Below are 16,854 nucleotides of genomic sequence, written 5' to 3'. Positions count from 1 at the left end.
AGCCCTCCCGAGAAGGCGTCTTCCTCCACACTTGAGCCTGCTAACTAGCCATGAAGGGTCTCGACTGACTGGGGTGGGGATGGGGATAGATTTTTTTTTTTAACACTTTAAAAATTAGTGAGATACACGACCAGCATCAACTTTACCGTCTTAGTGTATACCATTCAGTGGTTTTTAGTACATTCACAATGTATAAACATAACTATCGGGCGCCTGGGTGGCTCAGTCGTTAAGCGTCTGCCTTCAGCTCAGGTCGTGATCCCGGGGTCCTGGGATCGAGCCCCGCATCGGGCTCCCTGCTCCGCGGGAAGCCTGCTTCTCCCTCTCCCACTCCCCCTGCTTGCGTTCCCTCTCTCACTGTGTCTCTCTCTGTCAAATAAATAAAAAGAAATCATAACTATCGAATTCCAGATTTTCCTCACTTCTAAAAGAAACCCCATCCCCATTAGCAGTCGCTCCCCACCCCACCCCCTGGAAAACACAGACCTACTTTCCACCTCAACAGACTTGTCTGTTCTGGACACATCACACAAATGGGATCATATAATATGTGGTCCTCTGCGTCCGGCTTCTTTCTCTGAGCATGATGTTTTCAAGGGCCATCCACGTTGTAGCAGGGGTCAGAATTTCATTTCCTTTCTCCCCTTGTTTGAGTACTATTCCCTTGTGCAAATAGACAGTGTTGTCTTTCTTCACTCATCAGGTGATGGACAGTGGAGCTGTTTCCACATTTTGGCTGTTATGAATGATGCTCCAGTGTTGGAACATCTGTCTTCAGTGCTCTCATTACATACCCCGGCATGGTGGGGAAGGGACTTGAGGGTTATGGGGGAAGGGAATGCAAGGAAAGAGGAAGACAAGAGGAAGAAAGAGAGGGGCAGAGGGGGAAAAAAGAAGTGATGGGCAGAGGCGCCTGGGTGTCTCAGTCATTAAGCGTCTGCCTTCATTCAGCTCAGGTCATGTTCCCAGGGTCCTGGGATCGAGCCCCACATCGGGCTCCCAGCTCCGTGGGAAGCCTGCTTCTCCCTCTCCCACTCCCCCTGCTTGTGTTCCCTCTCTCTCGCTGTGTCTCTCTCTGTCAAAAAAATAAATAAAATCTTAAAAAAAAAAAAAAGTGATGGGCCGGGAACAGAGCCCTGGAGCCAGACTGTGAAGTCAGGAATGCCTGGCAAAGGAGTTTGGACTTGATTCATCCCAGGGAACTTTTGGAGGCTTCTGAGTAGAGCAGGAGGACAGTAAGGAACTTGCATCTTAGGAAGGCCTGGCGGTGCCGCAAAGGGCAAAGTGAAGCTGGGAGAGGCTGGAGGCCAGAGACACTCTAAGAGCTATCAGAAGACAGAGCCACCTGGTACCCACTCTCTGTTCCCATGGAAACAGTACCCTGATTTCCCTGTGGGGAACCACCGCTCCTCCAAACTCCTCCCTGGCCTAAACCAAGCAGCACATTGCCCCTCCCTGGCCTCAGTGAATGGCCAGGGGTAAGCAAGACCAAGGATAGTCCAAACACCGTGACTCCAGGACTTCTGCAGGAGTGGTAGAAAAGACACGGCCGCGAGAGTGGAGCTGCTGCAGCCATCTTGCCACAATGAGGGGAAACCCATCCTGAATAGGGACTAAACCAGAGGACACATTGCCAGGAGTTAGAGAGGGAGATGTCAGCACCAGGCCACGTTGTCTGAGCTCTGATGAAGCTAGCCCCCACCCCTCAAAAGCTAAGCCACAAATACACCCCGTTCTTTCTTTCTTAAACTAGTTGGAATTAAATTTTCTGTCATTTGCAACCAAAACAATGAGGGCCTGATCCGGGACAGCAGGTTTGGGATGACTGCCGGGGACAGACAGAGAAAACACAGCTCAGGAAGGCAAGGGAGTTAACATTTCTGAGGACATGCTGTATGTACTTTGATATAGAGATCACATCTAACTCTCTCAACAAACCCTGCTGGCAGGTGCTAAGAGGTTGGAGATCACCGGCCTAAGTAAGTGATGGAACTGGGATTTTAACTCCAAACCCATTTTCTCTCCATCCTGCCACGCTGACCAACTTGGTACACGACAAGGACAGACTGAGAAGGAGTTGCAGGTAGCAGCCCAGGTGCCTGGGAGCACAGGGGGTCGGGGGTCGGAGGAGAGGTGTTTGGGAGGTGCCTGGGACTACTGGGGGCAAGTTGGGACCAAAGGGGGCACCCAAATGGCTATTGGGCTGGAGCTGCACTCTGGTGAGGGGTGGGAACTGGACTGTGGACTGGTTGATCTGGGAGTGGAGTGGCCTGCGTAAAGCTCACCGCACTCAAAAGCTGGAGAACCGTGAGGTCCTGGGGGTCTGGCGGAGGAGGGGCGAGCTGGAGGTGAAGCTGACACTCCTGGCCTCCCAGTCTGGAGTCACCGAGGCAGGACTCAATCAGCTGCCCTCAGGCTTTTGGGCCCCTCTGTCACCCCTCTATCCCTGAGCAGCCAGGCCTATCTGCCCCCTCCGGGTCTGCCCGAAAAATGCCAAGGGCCCCAGGGGCCAGCCTGCCCTTGGACCCACCTGGGCCCATGGCCAGTTCCCGATTCCCCCACCCAACCCACCCTCCTCCTCACGTTCCGGGCTCCCCGCCCTCCTGGAGCCCGCCTGACAGCTGAGAGGCCTGCGGCGGCCTGGGCCAAGGGGCCCCTCGGAGGTCTCTGGGACAGCTGCTGCCCCACGACCCTGCTGACCCCTGGTCCCTGTGCGCTGCTCCCGGAGGGCCCAGCCGAGCCCCGTCTCCTCTGCCTGCTCCATCACTCCCCGATCTTCCCAGGGCCTGAAGCATCTGCTCAAGGGTTGAGTCAGCAGCCCCCCTCCACCCCGGAAGAGGGGGAAGGGGGAGATGCCGGGCTGGCAGAGGCGGCCCCTCAGGGCAGCGGCTCTCCTTGGAAGCAGGCAGCAGCACCCTCCTGGCTTCTCTGCTCCGGGAGCAGGAGGAGAGCTAGGCCAGGGTCTAGAAGGCACGGCCATTCCTGATTCCCACAGGTCCTTCCCGAGGCCCACGTTCCCCTTGAGGACTCCGTCCCCTTCAAATGCTCTGCCCCTTAGAACACGTCTAGTAGCAGTGGTTTGCTTCTGGGGATGGGTATGGAAGGGCTAGGGGGCAGGGGCAGGAGGACTCGGAGAATTAATTGTCATGTCCATGCTCATAGCGCATTTGAAATCTTTTGCCGTGTGCACGGATTACTTTCATTGAAAATATACACACAGTGATCTGGCCCCTCCACTCTGTTCTCCATGTCCCGTCCTGTGGTAACCCCCTCCCCAGGAATCCATCAGGATGCCTGCTTCCTGAGAGCAGGGAGCCTGTCCCATCCCAGTAGAGGACATCGCGGGCAGCAGGCCCACGGGAGATACCTGCAGAAGGAATGCCTTCCCTTCCACCTTCCCAGACAGGCGCCCAGAGAGGAGGAAGCAGGAGTGCCTCTGCCTTTGGTGTGCGGACCTGGAGCCCGAGCCCATCACTTCCCACGCTTGCTCCTGTTGGCAAACGCTGGCTGTGGGCCGACTCCGTGTCGGGATGGGACCGGGCTGCAGAGGGGAACCGAGCAGACAATGCCTGCTCCCCCCAGAGCCCCGCTCCAGTGCAGAAACCGCAAACAAGCAAACACCAGGCCCAGATGCAGGCAGATGCTGTGGAGAAAACCAAAGCCGGGCCGAGCGCAGAGGGGGCGCCAGGGCGGGGCCCGCAGAGAAGTCTTTGGCTCCTGGCTCTTACTTCCTAAACCCCGTCTCTGACACGCCCCCTTCCTGCCATCCCCAGCCTCATGTCCTTCATTCGCAGATCCATTCGTTTGCTTGTTCGTCAGCTATCTGCTATGCTGCACGCACTCTGGGGAGACGCTGGTGGCTACTGGGGCGTGGCGGGGGGGGGTTGGCGGCGGACGTGAATCAGTTGACAGCACAGAGGGGACAGTGGTCCGGAGTTTCTCCAAGGGATCACAAGGGGACTTGACATCAGCTGGGGGTGCGGAAGACTTCCCTGGGGGAAAGATGCCACAGCTGAGAGCTGCAGGATGCGCCCCAGGGAGGTGGCCAGGTGAGGTGAGGGGCGGAGCACGTGCAAGGGGGCTGCCCCTGCGGCCAAGGGAGAGGCGGCAGCCGGGGCCCTGCCCAGGGACTGTGGACCCAGAAGTGTGTAAGCAGGGGCATGTGGGGTGGAGAAAGGGCAGGAGGCACATCATCTTCACCCCCAGAATCCTCCATCTCCTTTGGGGCCACACCGTCCTCCCTTCCCTCCCCCACCCACTCCACCCTGAGTCATCACCCTGGATTGGGCTCCACGCCCCCCTTCTCCTCCCCCCTCCGTGGGCCCCGTGGCCGGTCTGTCACCAAATTCCAATCTTTCTACTTTATTATCCTCAACTCTGGCTTTTACGCCACAGCTCAGAGCCAAGTTCCGTCTCTTTCCTGAACCAACTGTCCCCAGAGTGGCCCCTGCCTCCGGTCAGGCCTCCCTCCAGGTGCCCCTTTCCGAAGCGACTTTCCTAAGTGAAACCGTGCAGCCAGTCCACGGAGAAGGAACGAGGAATGGCCCCGAAGCCAAGGAAAAGGCGGCTAAACTCACTTCGCATAAGAGAAACACACACTAAAGCTACACGGAGGCTCCTTTGGCTAGGTTTAGTTTTCCCTTGCAGGCTAGCAGAGATCAAAGAGCTCCAGAACCAGGCGCTTGGGGAGGCTGGGGAGGGAGGGGCCCCGCGGTCTGTGCCAGGGCCTGGTACCCAGCACATCCCCTGGAAGAACCAGCATACAGAGCTGACCAGTGACAACAGCGCGTGTCCTTGCACCGCCCCCCCCAAGCACGTAACAATTATTCCACAGCCTGTGCTCACGTGTGTGTGAATGGGCAGCTGTACAAGGTGACTCACGGAGCCCTGCTTCTCATAGGAAAGGGCTGGGAAAAACCGAAAGGATGGCCGGCTGAGAACGACTTAGGTATACCATGACACCCTGGAACGCTAGGCAGCAGCAAAAAAGGGAAACTGAGGACACTTTCTGTGTACTGATATGGGGTGGTCATACATGTAATGTTAACTGAAAGAAAAGCAAGGTGCAGAACAACAGGAAGGGCAGAGGCTCAATGAGACGCAGTTTCCCAGATGCCCCGGGGGTCACCTCCACTGCCTCTGACATTACGTAGAGCCTGTCCTCCCCCCAGGGCCTGCCGGACCTGGGGGGCCCTACTCACCTAGATATTGCCATTTGTGTAGAAAGGATGGGAGGGGCTTTGCTTGCACAGGCAAAGAGTATCTCCAGAAGTGTTTACAAGAAGCTGATAATGCTGGTTGTCTGCCCGGGGGACAGGGCTAAGAGGGAGACTTTTGCCTTGGGGGTGGGGCTAGTCACACTGGAGACTCTGGAAAACAGAGTGGTGGTCACCAGAGTAAGAGGGATGCATGCTGGACAAGAAAGACAGTGCTCACCCACTACCCTCTTGGACTTGCCCCCTCTCCTATGCCATGGTCCACTGGGTATCTCTTGTTTCCCCGATCACACCATGCATCTACTTGTATTCTCCCTGACTTTTGCCTTTGCCTCTGCCCGCTCCCTCTGGAACATCTTTCCCTTTCCCTGCCTGGCGAACTCCTATTCGTCCGTTAACACCCTGCTCAAATATCACCTCTTCCTTGAAGTTTTCTTAACACTCCCATCTGCTTCCTCACCTCTAGCAAAACAAATCCTTCTCATTTCTGTTCTTTTTAGTTCTTCTTTCGATCCTCATCACTGATTGAGCCTCATCCACACTGGCCTGGGATAGATAGAGGTGAGTCAGAGCCAGCCTCTACCCTGGAGGACCTCCTTTATGGCACAGAATGTGTTGTTTTAGCATCAGCTATTTGTTTCATTTGGGGTTATCTGTTCCCTGCAAGCCGGGGACCAGCCTTGGCCACCTGCGTCTTCGCTAGTCCAGCATAACCATAGGCAAGACGTAGAATCAAATATGAGTTTTCAAAATGAACAGTGACAGGGTGTCTTGAGGAGGTGGGAAGTGCTGAAGACTGCCCCTGCTGATTCTGTGTGCCCCAGGCCAAAGGACAGCCGTGCGGCTCGGATGCTCCCAGAGGCCTCTGGGGGAAGTGCCTGGGCTGGTCCCTCCTAGGACAGAGCTGTCACCACTCTGGAAACCCCCATGGTTCTAGGCCTGGGGCCAAAATCCAGACCCAAAGGGAAGTCCCCGCACAAGGCCCTGACACCCAACTCCCCAGGAGGGGTTCAAGACGGAGGCAGAAACTGGGGGGAGCTCCAAGGGGACTCTCACCTGGAATCCAGTCTCTGGCGGATCAGAGTTCTCTAAAGGAGGGTGAAGAGTGGGGAGGGCAGGGCTAGAGTTGGCAGGAGACCAGGGGAGGAAGGAAACAAGAAACAATCAAGGAAAAATCCAACCCAGACCTGGGGTTGGCTGAGGCCGTGGGGCCCTGCAGACTGAGCTCAGGCTGAGGTGGAGGAGGCTTCCTAGGGGCGGATGGAGCTCCTGCCTAGCTCCCTGCTGCCCTGTGGCCCTGGGCGGGAGGAGTGCTGAAGCCCCTTCCAGGTACTTTGTCTTTTCTCACTGGCCCCCTAGATCCCCCCAAGATTATCACTACCCTTCCCTTGTGACCCTCCGCTCCCAGACCTGCCCCCAGACCTGCCCCCAGACTACTGGTCACCGTTGCCCCACCTGCCTCCCAGGGCCCTAGCTTCCCAGGTAGGTGGGGCAGTGGAGCGCTGGCTCCAACCTGGGGGTCCTTCCCTGCCAGCCTCTCCATCTTCCCCACTTAACCTTGGAGGAGGGGGCTTCCGACTCTCTCCACGGGGGCTCAGGCTGCTGACGTAGATGATTTCCAGGAAGAAGGGGCTGGGAAGGGAAGGAAGGGCTGAGTCAGTCACTGTGTGGTGATTACAGGGCCCTGTGGGGGAGGGGGGAGCAGCCATTGGGTGGGAGAAACCAGCTAGACCCATCTCCGGGCCAAGGAGAGCTCCCAGAGGAAGAGAAGGAAGTTGAAGAGCCCATTCCAGGCATTTCTCCATCAGTAGCCTTCCTTGCCTCTAACCCCTCCCAAACGCCCTTCAGGGTCCTGCCCCTTCAGCCACCAGCGTGTCCAGCAGTCCTTCCAGTGAGAACAGTCCAGGCCTTGGCTGAGAAGTATTAGAGCCTGGACACGGGGTGCAGGCGGGGCAGGGGGAGGACATTTGACCTGATTGTCTGTTGAGTCAGAAAAGCAGGACACCCTGGCTCTCCCCTGGCCCAGGATCCCAGCCTCCCCGCCCACACTCAGGCCCTTACACACAGCCTGAGAAGTTGCGTAAAAAAAGCCAATTTTAGCAAATGAAATCCCATTTCATAAATGCACATTAATTGCAGGGCTTCCACAGCTGCCGGGTATGTACGCAAAGATCCTGCCTATTCAGCAAAACCTCAAGGAGAGGAGCTGTCAGCAGGTCCTGAGGGATTCCTCCAGCCCCAGCCAAGTGACATAACCTCATCTGTGCATGAAGAGGATGAACCGTTCACCTGAGTGAGCGGTTCTGTGCCAAGCACGGAACCCACCACGAGGCCCCAATCATGCCTTGGATGTAGGCTTTGCGCGGGCGGGCCCTGAGCTCTGGCTGATGGCAGGGGTATACTGAGCAGCATGGGGAGCCAGCACTTAGCTGGAACCTTGTCACATCCAGGTGGACTTAAAACAGTCTTCCCCAGAGCACAGATGGTGGTCCCGATGACTCTGGGCCCCGGTTGGGAGTCCTGGCCTGGCAGCCAGGCTGGAGAGATGGCTCCCTAGTCGCTGAGGGAGGGGAGCAGGGGCTAGGGCCAGGCTGAGGGGGCCAAATCCACTGTTCTCTACCCATCCCCCAATGTTCCCCAGTAGCCCCCCCAACCTCTCTGGAACTGGTTCCCAGTGTCATGTGGCCTCCGATGTCTTTGCCTGTCCAAACTTCCATCCCTGCAACTTTCTATTTTGTCACCAGCTCTGAATGGAGCTCTTGACCCTTCCCAACCTCCTTCCCCCAAAGGAGGACTCTCAGCAGATGGGCAGAGGGTAGGGGGCAGTGCCTCAGCCACATTCCTGCAGGCTCAGGAGTTCTCATCAGTGGAGTCATTCCAGGTCAGGTGGTGAGGCCAGCCTGCTGTCCCTCAAATCGACTGTTCCAATGTTTGCATGAAAGTGGCCCCTGGGGGGGCTGTGTTCCCATCCACAAAGCACACACAGGTTTCTTATCTTGTTTGGGACTCATGTAACTCTCCTTTTACAGGCAAAGAGGCTCAGAAAGTGACTGTCCTTTGCCTGTGGCCACAGAGGAAGTGGGCAGCAGAGCCAGCACGGCACCTGGGTCCATGGCTCAAAGGCAGTGCTGAAGGCTTGGCACAGAGCTGGGGTCCCCTCCCAGGGCTGTGCTGTGGGAGGGAGGGCAGGGCAAGGAGGCCAGTGGCTGGGTGAGAAGCCTGAGGCAGGAGGAAGGCCCAAAGACCACAGGTCTTGCCCTTTGAGGCCGAGCAGATCACCATCAGGGCCCTGAGCTTCAGTTTTCTGGCTTTCCTAGGACGCTGAATTCCCAGCGACAAGAACAGCAGCAGGTGCCTGCTAGATGCTTCAGTCTCTGTTGAATCACTGAACGGAGGGAGGGCAGGTTCCTTCCGCCTATGTCCCGCGCCCTGTGCAGGGCCTGCCCTTCAATAAATGTTTCTAGTACCGAATGAATGAATGAATGAATGAATGAATGAATGAATGAATGAATGAAACAAAGTTAGAAGGAGTCTAAGTATGGGTTCCACCCCCGCCCCGGAAGCCACCTAAACCGATGGCAAACGGGCGTGTCCAGGCCACTCTCCCTGCACACCCTCCCGCGCCCTCTTTGCTAGGGGGCGGTAAACTCCTTGAAGCTCTCGCAAGTTTGTTAATATTTTAACTCGGGTGCCTCCAAGGCCTCATTCATTCCCTTAGTGGCCGCCGAAGTTACACTCGTGCCGGCGCCTCCCCAGACCCAGCCCTCCAGGGAGGGAACGGGTCCAAGGACGCTCGGTGAATTCTGAAGAACTACAATTCGGTCTTCCGGCTGCCGCCCCCTTGGCCCTTCGAACACTGAGAGTTCTGGTTCCGACAGGCACAGCCGGAGTCCTCAGAGTCCAGCCCGGGCACCCGAAACCGGCCGGCCTGCAGCCGCCCGAGCCTACGCTGGACCCCACGCCCGCGCGGCTGCTGGACCTGGGCGCCGCGCCACGTAAGGGGGAGCACAGGCGAGGCCCTGAGTGGGGCGGGGACGTGGGCGGGGCCTGATTGGGGGCTGCCCGGGCATTGGCTCCGCGGGCCAGGGGCGGGGCCTCAGGGGCCACGGACCTCACTGTGAGTTCACAGCCGGGATCGCGTCCCAGAGCCGCGCGGTCCAGCTCCCGAGCTTTCGCAGCCCGCGGGTCCGCCGCCTGCGCGCCTCAAGGTGAGTTCGGGCCGGGACTCTGCAGCCAGTCCGCGACTCCCGGGGGCCCCCTGAGAGGCCCATCCCCGTGGCGCCCCGGCCCGGCTTGCGTCCTGGCCCCCGTGCCACCCCCGCGCAGTTCCTTTCCCGGGAGCCTCGGGCTCCACGGTGTTAACCGCCCGCGCCTCGGTCCAGGCGGCCACGCCCGCGCCCCCTCCGCCTGCGAGGCGCAGCGCATCCCGAACCCGAACTCGTGGTCCCGCCCTTCACCCTGAGCCCTCGCCTCCGCCCCACACCCGGGACGCGGGAGCGCCCTCCAGCCGCCCAGCGTCCACGCCCGAGCTGGGGGTCGTATTTTTAGTCGATGGTGAGGTGTCCTCCTATCTTTAGCCGCGGCCTCGAGTGTCCTGAAACGGATCCAGGCTGGGCGCTCGGACAGAGGGCGGGGAGGGGTCGGCGCCGGAACCCGAGCTGGGGCGGAGGAACCGGACCCGCGGGAGCCAGGGGTGGGGGACTGCTCGTCCGAGCTCTGGCCCTGCGCCGAGCGGACACTCGGACATCGCCCAGGCCGGAAAGCACGGGGGAGGATCCTCCCAGAGCTTGGAGACCCTGGCAAGATCCCCGATCGTCCCTTTTCCCCCCTACTGTCTGGTTGTGAGACCAGAGCACCCCAAGAGAAGAAGATCAGACGATCCGCATCTGATACGCGAACGTGCCACTCCTTGGGGGGCCCCTGCCTGGACAGAGCCCGAAGCGCGCCCCAGACTTCGATGCGCGCTGGGACTCCTCCGAGATGCGGGGCGACAGAGCGCGCGCGCGCGCCACCTAGCGGTCATCGAGCCGAGCGCCGCCCCGCACAGGGACCCCGGGAGACTCCCCGCCGCCACCGGTGAGCGGGACTCTGCGCAGGCTGCCTCCAGGGCAGGCGGGAGAAGACGGTCTGTTGGAGGATGGAGGCTTTCGTTTTTGGTCTTGTTCGGAGCAGTGTCCCCGGATAACCAAAATGCTTGAGGAAGCCCCTACAGCTATTTGCTGAGTGAATGACGGGGCTGACAGGGACCCCCCCTAACCCTGTCTGTCGTACGTCTCTCATTTGCACTGTGGCAGTAGGGTCTTCCAGGAGCCCTCTGGTGACGGCTTTGTCAGCCAATTTTATAGATGGGGAAGGTAAGGGCCAGAAAGGAGAAGTGTCTTGCCCAAGTTCACAGAGTGAGTCCCAGATGGAGATGGATTCAAGGTCCGGCTCCTGATTTCAAGGTCAAGGGGTGGCTCTTTGAACACCGTTGGTGGGGAGTGGCCTAGTACTCCTAGCGACAGAAGGGGCTGTGCCTCCCGGAAGTCATTCTCTCTGAAGGAGGCCCAGGGCTCCTGTCCAGGGCAAGCTCCCATCTGCTCCTCCCACTTCTGGGGGAAGCCACCCCTCCGGCCCCCCATAGCCTTGTCCCCATGGAGAGCTCATTCTTATATCTCTGGATCCTTGCAAGTTGGGGGAGAGGGGCAGCCAACTGGACTTAAACGGAGGAGGCCTGGGGACCGAGTGGCCCCAGCCTAGCTGGGAGCCTGTTTCTTTCCTGCTCCCCAGTTTTCAGAGGTTGGGTGGCCCACTGCATCAGAGCCACAGGAACCTGGCTGGGTACTAGGGCCCACTTTTCCTCTTCCCAGCCGGGCGACCTCAGCAACATTAAGGTCTCTGAGGTTCAGCTTCTGCCTCTGTAAAAGGCGGTGGTGACGCCCACCGTGCTGTGCCTGGGAGCTTTAAAATGGGAACCGTGCAAGGGCAGCTGGAGCCTGGGGTCTCACGCTTGCCAAATCTGAATGCTTGGGGCTTGATGAGTGCAATTCCCAGCTCTCCCCCGGGTGGCTGACGCTGGCCCGACCCTTCCCCCCAGCCCCAGTTCTCCCCACATCTGGAACTGGGTGGGTACATCTGGCTCAGAGTGAGACAGCTGTCAGGGACGCCCAATTTGTTGTGGAAACACTCAGGCTGTCTTGGCGCCCTGTGTGATGGGGCGGGGGATGACAAATCCCACCAGTCTGCCCCACTCTTCATGAGTGGAAAGGAAGGAAAGCTGCCCCAGGACTGCTCGCCTACCAAGGAGTCAGGTAGGGTGTGTGTTGGCATGCCCCCAGGTCTGGCATGGTGGTGACGGGGAAAGGTCTGTTCCGTGAGTGAGGGATGGGATCCCAGGACCTCGCAGCACCCACTGCCTCCCCCACCCTGCGCACAGCTCCTTCCAAGCTTAGCTGGAATCCCGCCACTGGAGAGTCATTCCTTTGTTTCCTGTTAAACTGCAGGTGCTCAGGGAGGGGCAAGATGTCCGGTCTCTGTGGCTATGTGTGACTGACCTGGGGTGTCCGGTCCTGGGGTGGGGTTTCCTGAGTGAGGGCCTGGGCTGGGAGTTGGGACTCTGCCTCTCCTGCATCCCCCTTCCTTCTTCCTGCTCCCTCCTGCCAGCCCCTCATTCTCTCCTCACCCTGCCCAGGATGGAGAATGGGGGCTAGGACCCGCCAGGGCTCCCAGCTGTGGCTGGCTCCACCCCTCCTGGCCAATTTCCTACCTGCTCGGCCCCTGGCGGCCTGAGGAGGGGGCAGTGGGGGAGGGGTGCTCATCTGGTTACCCTCTGGATGACCTTGGACATATTTCTTTTCTTTGCCTTTTGTGCTCAGGTTCTACATCTGGGCTCTCTCGTAGCCACGTATGAGGCTCGTCCCCCACCGTGGGAACGCCAAGGAGGGCCTGCAACGCTTCCTTTTTCTGTTAAACCAGTATGACACCCTGCCAGAGTGCACTTATTTTTTTCCACATTAAAAATAGCTTTGTTTTTTTTCTGATTACATAAATAATATGTGCACCTAAGTAACACATGCTTATTATTAAGATTTTGAGCTTATAAAAGTATGAAGAAAAAAGGCAAAGTCATCTGAATCTGCTACCTTGAGAGAACCATCACCAACATTTTGGCAACCATCCTTTTCACAGTTACATATATCATTGTATAGTAACAGTACCAAATATTATAGGTAATTTTTATCGAGGACACCTTTCCTCCCATGTCACTGACCCCACACCCCTTCCCTGCCCCCCACCTCAGTCTACATAGCTCATATGACAACCCAGTGCTGGCCTTCCAGATTCTTCTCTCTTTTTATGTAAGATATAATCCTATGCAGACCTGTGTCTGTAGGTATGCATACATGCATGCATATACGGGGAAGGGGCAGAGGGGGAGGGGAGTTGGTCACTGCTGTCAGAAATGGAATTTTTTTTTAAGATTTTATTTATTTTAGAGAGAGAGCGCTCGAGTGGGGCAGAGGGAGAGGGAGAGAATCTCAAACAGACCCACCGCTGAGCGTGGAGCTCAACGCAGTGCTCGATCTCACGACCCTGAGATAGTGACCTGAGCCAAACCAAGAGTCAGACGCTTAACCGACTGAGCCACCCAGGTGCCCCAGAAATGGAATCTTCCAGACTATGCTTTTGCATTTTCTTCTCTCCCTCGGCAATGCCTTGTGCAAATCCCTCCAAAATGTGTTCTGACTGCGATGTTTAAATGAGGATGAGAGGAGGGTGGGTGCAATGATTAAATGAGATGTGTTTGCAAGGAACTCAGCAAAATGCCAGGCACAGAGCAGAGCCCCCCAAGATATTTGTACCCTCCACTCCATCTAACACTCAGGTGCTGGGTGGGGTGGAGGGACAGCAACTACGTCAGACTCGGTCCGGCAGCTAGAAACTGCTAACCCGGAGGAAAAAGGGGGAACTCCGATGTGACCCCACTTCCAGGTGGAACGAGATTGGGCCGATCAGAAGGTGTCTACATTTTTCCCTGTTGGCTGAACACCTGCCGCGTGTCCAGGCCTGGCACAGACAGGTGGGCGAGACAGAGGTTACGAGATCTCTCTCCTTGGTCAACTAGGGGATAGAGACGAGTCTGTGAGACCCTCCCCCCGCCCCGGCCAACAAACTTGACACTTGTTATGTCTTGGGGCACAGTTGATGTGCAGTAGGGGCTGAGTACCCAGACAACGGCGAAGAGCAGAGCCGGAGACCCAGGGCAGGAGACCAGAGCCAGGACTTGGGATATGACTCTGGGCCTGTCACCCAGGTTCCCGGGCCTCAGCTTCCCCACTGGTCAGGAGAGAGGGGCTCGGCGCTAGTGATCCAGGCTCCAAGGGGCAGTGAGTCTGTAAGCGAACAGGCGCTTCTTCCAACGTGGCTTTCCATGGGACAGTGGCCCCACCTGGGCTCCCGGGGCCGACGCAGGGCCCCCAGGAATGACGCGGATGCCTCCGTGTCCTTCTGTCCCTGACTTAGACCTTTGGTGTTGCAGCTCCTCAGTCCCCGGGAGACACTCACGAGGACAAGACTGGAGAGCGTTGCTACCTGCGAGACCTCCACCTTGCGGCTGCTAATTTTCCAGAGCGTTTTCGACTCTTTCGGGAGAAAGTACTTTCCGTTGTCTCAGCCCTCTGACTTCATTGATCATTACTCTTTCTTTTTCTCATCCCTCGGGCCAACTTTGGTCACACCCCACCCGGCAGTCTTCGCCCTTCGGCGAGGTCTTGGTGTCTCTGGCCAGGGCGGTGAGAGGAGGCAGCAGGAGGCCGCGGTCCCCACGGCTGCACCGCCCCCAGCGCCGGCAGCCAGGCCTGGGTGCTGAGGTCACGATGTCCACCAAGGTGCCCATCTACCTGAAGCGCGGCAGCCGCAAGGGCAAGAAGGAGAAGCTACGGGACCTGCTGTCGTCGGACATGATCAGCCCGCCGCTGGGGGACTTCCGACACACCATCCATATCGGCAGCGGCGGGGGCAGCGACATGTTCGGTGACATCTCCTTCCTGCAGGGCAAGTTTCACCTCCTGCCAGGGACGGCGGTCGAGGGACCTGAGGAGGATGGCGCCTTCGACCTCCCCTTCCAGTTCACCCGCACCGCCACGCTGTGCGGGCGGGAGCTCCCCGAAGGGCCGTCTCCTCTGCTCAAGAATGCCATCTCCCTCCCTGTCATCGGTGGGCCCCAGGCCCTCACCCTGCCCACAGCCCAGGCCCCACCCAAACCCCCTCGCCTGCACCTGGAGACCCCACAGCCTTCCCCACAGCCTTCCCCGCAAGAGGCAGGGAGTGTGGACATCTGGAGAATTCCAGAGGCTGGCTCTGCCCACAACGGGCTGACCCCCGAGTCAGGGGCTGAGGAGCCCTTCCTGTCCCATGCCAGCTCCCTGCTCTCCCTGCACGTGGACCTGGGGCCTTCCATCCTGGATGACGTCCTCCAGATCATGGACCAGGACCTGGGCCACATGCAGATCCCCACGTAGGACCAAGGCTGGCCAGGCCGGGTGCTCAGGATCGAGCGAATGCTGGGAGGCAGAGGAGCGATGCAGCCCTGGTCTAGAAGTCGGGATTCCCAAGGTCCCACTGTGTGGTCGCTGGCCAGTGATTTCTTTCTTTGAGCCTTTGTTTCCCTCCTTCCCAGCACCTCCCTAGGGGCAGAGTGTGCCTCATTGCTTTCCCCTAAAACGCACTAAGGACACCTGCAGAAGTCAGCCCAAAGGGCCCTGAGCATCTTGGGCCACCTGGACCCCCACCACCAACCGCTCCTCCTTCCCTCACATCCCTTGGATGAAGGCTTTGCCAAGATGGACTCCTCTCTCCACCTGCCTTCTGCCTCATCCTTGTGGGATGCCCTGATTGGGGGGGGGGGTGGGGGGGGTGGAGGCACAGCACAGCCAGCCAGACCTTTGGCTCTGTGTCCTGGACTGAGAACATGGCATCGATGACCGAATGTCCCTCAGCCCATCCCCCTCACATGACCAGGCGATTCTGGTCGCAATAAAACTTGCTGCTGCTGGTGGTTGTGCTCCCTGCACCCTTGACCTAGGTCCCCTCCGGCAGACAGACCGGTCTCTGCAAACTGGGCTGACCTGGGGGCGGGGGGGACCCCACTCCCAGAAGGTTTCGTGCCTTTGAAAGCTTCTATCTGGGAGTAGGAACCAACCAAATGCCAACTGGAGAGAGATATTGCAAGATTGCTTCTGGCGTTTACAAGAGGTGGCTGAGCACTGGTGTAAGCCAGGCGCCATGCCCAGGCTGCGGGGGTCTATTGGGGGAGACCCAAGAATGAAAGAATAACCCCTAGTGCAAGGGACCAGCAGCTTCTCCAGCTTCAGAGGACTAAGGGAGCACGCAGGAGGGAGGGCCCGGCCTGGGGCCGGGAGGGATCCGACGGTGCTCGTCAGCGCTATTTAATGAGCATCTACAGGGCACTCCAGCGCGTTCCAGGTGCTGGGGATATCAGACAGATGCAATCCCTGCTCTCCTGTAGCTTCGATTCTAGTGGGAAAAGGATATTGAATTTGTAAGCAAGTAAGAGGATTTCCTACCATGTTGAACGACTATGAAGAAAACAAGATCGAGAATGCCTGGGGCGGAGGTGCCGCTGGTGTCAGGGCCCATTAAGATGGTCAGATGTGATTCTGAGCCAAACCTGAAGGCTAAGGTATGCTGGTGCATAAGCAAAGGCACGGAGGCACCAGAGTGAATGACAGAGGAGCCACCAAGTGGTGAGAAGAGCATAGATCTCTGGGTCTGACATAGTCTGTGTGAGACTCAGTTTCTCCATCTCTAAAATGGGTTGACTACCTACCTTGCAGGGTTGTGGGAAAAATTAGGGACAAGGTTTATGAACTGCCACATGGAAGGTACTCAAAAGTGGCTATGGACACAAAGGAACCCAGCTCGGGAGAGGCAGGACTGTGAAAACAGGTTGGAGTCAGCTGGGAACAGCTTTGCTTACAAGGCTGAGCAGAGGCAACGGGGAGCTGCAGAGGGTTTTAAGCAGGAGAGACACGTGGTCAGATCCAGGTTTGAGGAGGGTCACCACCCGGGCCAATGGACGATGGACCGAGGTCGGAGAGGAAGAAGCCATTGCAGGATGAGGAGGCCTGGGCGGGGCGGCGACGTGGGGACAGAGGAGGGGAGAGTGCTAAGGTGGGGCTTGTGTCTGGTGCAGACCACGCGGGAGGCTGAGGACAAGTTCAAGCCTCGGTTGTCCCCTTCTTCCATTCTCCGCTGGTTCTTCTGCATCATTCTGACCCTGCGGATCCCAGACCCCCACCCCGCCCCCAGCCTCTCCTGCCTCCGTTCCCTGTGTCAGATTCCAGAGTGGGGGCTGAATTTGACCCCGAGGCATTTTGCTTGGCCACAGGGCTACGTGTGTGTGTTAAAATATATACAATATGAAATTGACCATTTTAACCATGTTTAAGTGTATGATTTAGTGGCATTAAATACATTCATGTTACTCTGCAACCATCACCACCATCCATTACAGAACTTTCTTCATCTTCCCAAAGTGAAACTCCATACCCATGAAACACTAACTCCCCACTCTCCCTTCCCCCAGCCCCTGGCAGCCACCATCTACTTCCTGTCTCTACGAACATGACTACTCTGG

The 16,854-nt window shown here is 57.9% G+C and overlaps 1 protein-coding gene across 4 annotated transcripts; it reads left to right on the top strand.

The window, feature by feature from the left end:
* Positions 1-9,342: 9,342 nt before the first annotated feature.
* Positions 9,343-15,104, top strand: CDC42EP2 (CDC42 effector protein 2). Of its 4 annotated transcripts, none has more exons than XM_028118370.2 (3): positions 9,353-9,424; positions 10,068-10,292; positions 13,735-15,104. In XM_028118370.2, exon 3 carries the CDS (start codon positions 14,072-14,074, stop codon positions 14,714-14,716), a length of 645 nt encoding a protein of 214 aa, XP_027974171.1. In that variant the 5' UTR covers positions 9,353-9,424; positions 10,068-10,292; positions 13,735-14,071; the 3' UTR covers positions 14,717-15,104. The 4 variants fall into 4 exon arrangements, with proteins under 4 accessions (XP_027974170.1, XP_027974171.1, XP_027974172.1 ...); XM_028118371.2 differs by having other exon boundaries at positions 9,376-9,424; positions 10,063-10,292; XM_028118369.2 differs by lacking the exon at positions 10,068-10,292 and having other exon boundaries at positions 9,343-9,424.
* The last annotated feature ends 1,750 nt before the right edge of the window (positions 15,105-16,854 follow it).

Source organism: Eumetopias jubatus, unplaced genomic scaffold, assembly GCF_037043125.1.
Source record: "Eumetopias jubatus isolate StellerSeaLion01/CBP00866 unplaced genomic scaffold, mEumJub1_p1.0 scaffold_13, whole genome shotgun sequence".
Taxonomy (NCBI): Eukaryota; Metazoa; Chordata; class Mammalia; order Carnivora; family Otariidae; genus Eumetopias; species Eumetopias jubatus.
Note: the sequence above shows the minus strand (reverse complement) of the source record. Positions and strands in the feature narration are given on the sequence as shown.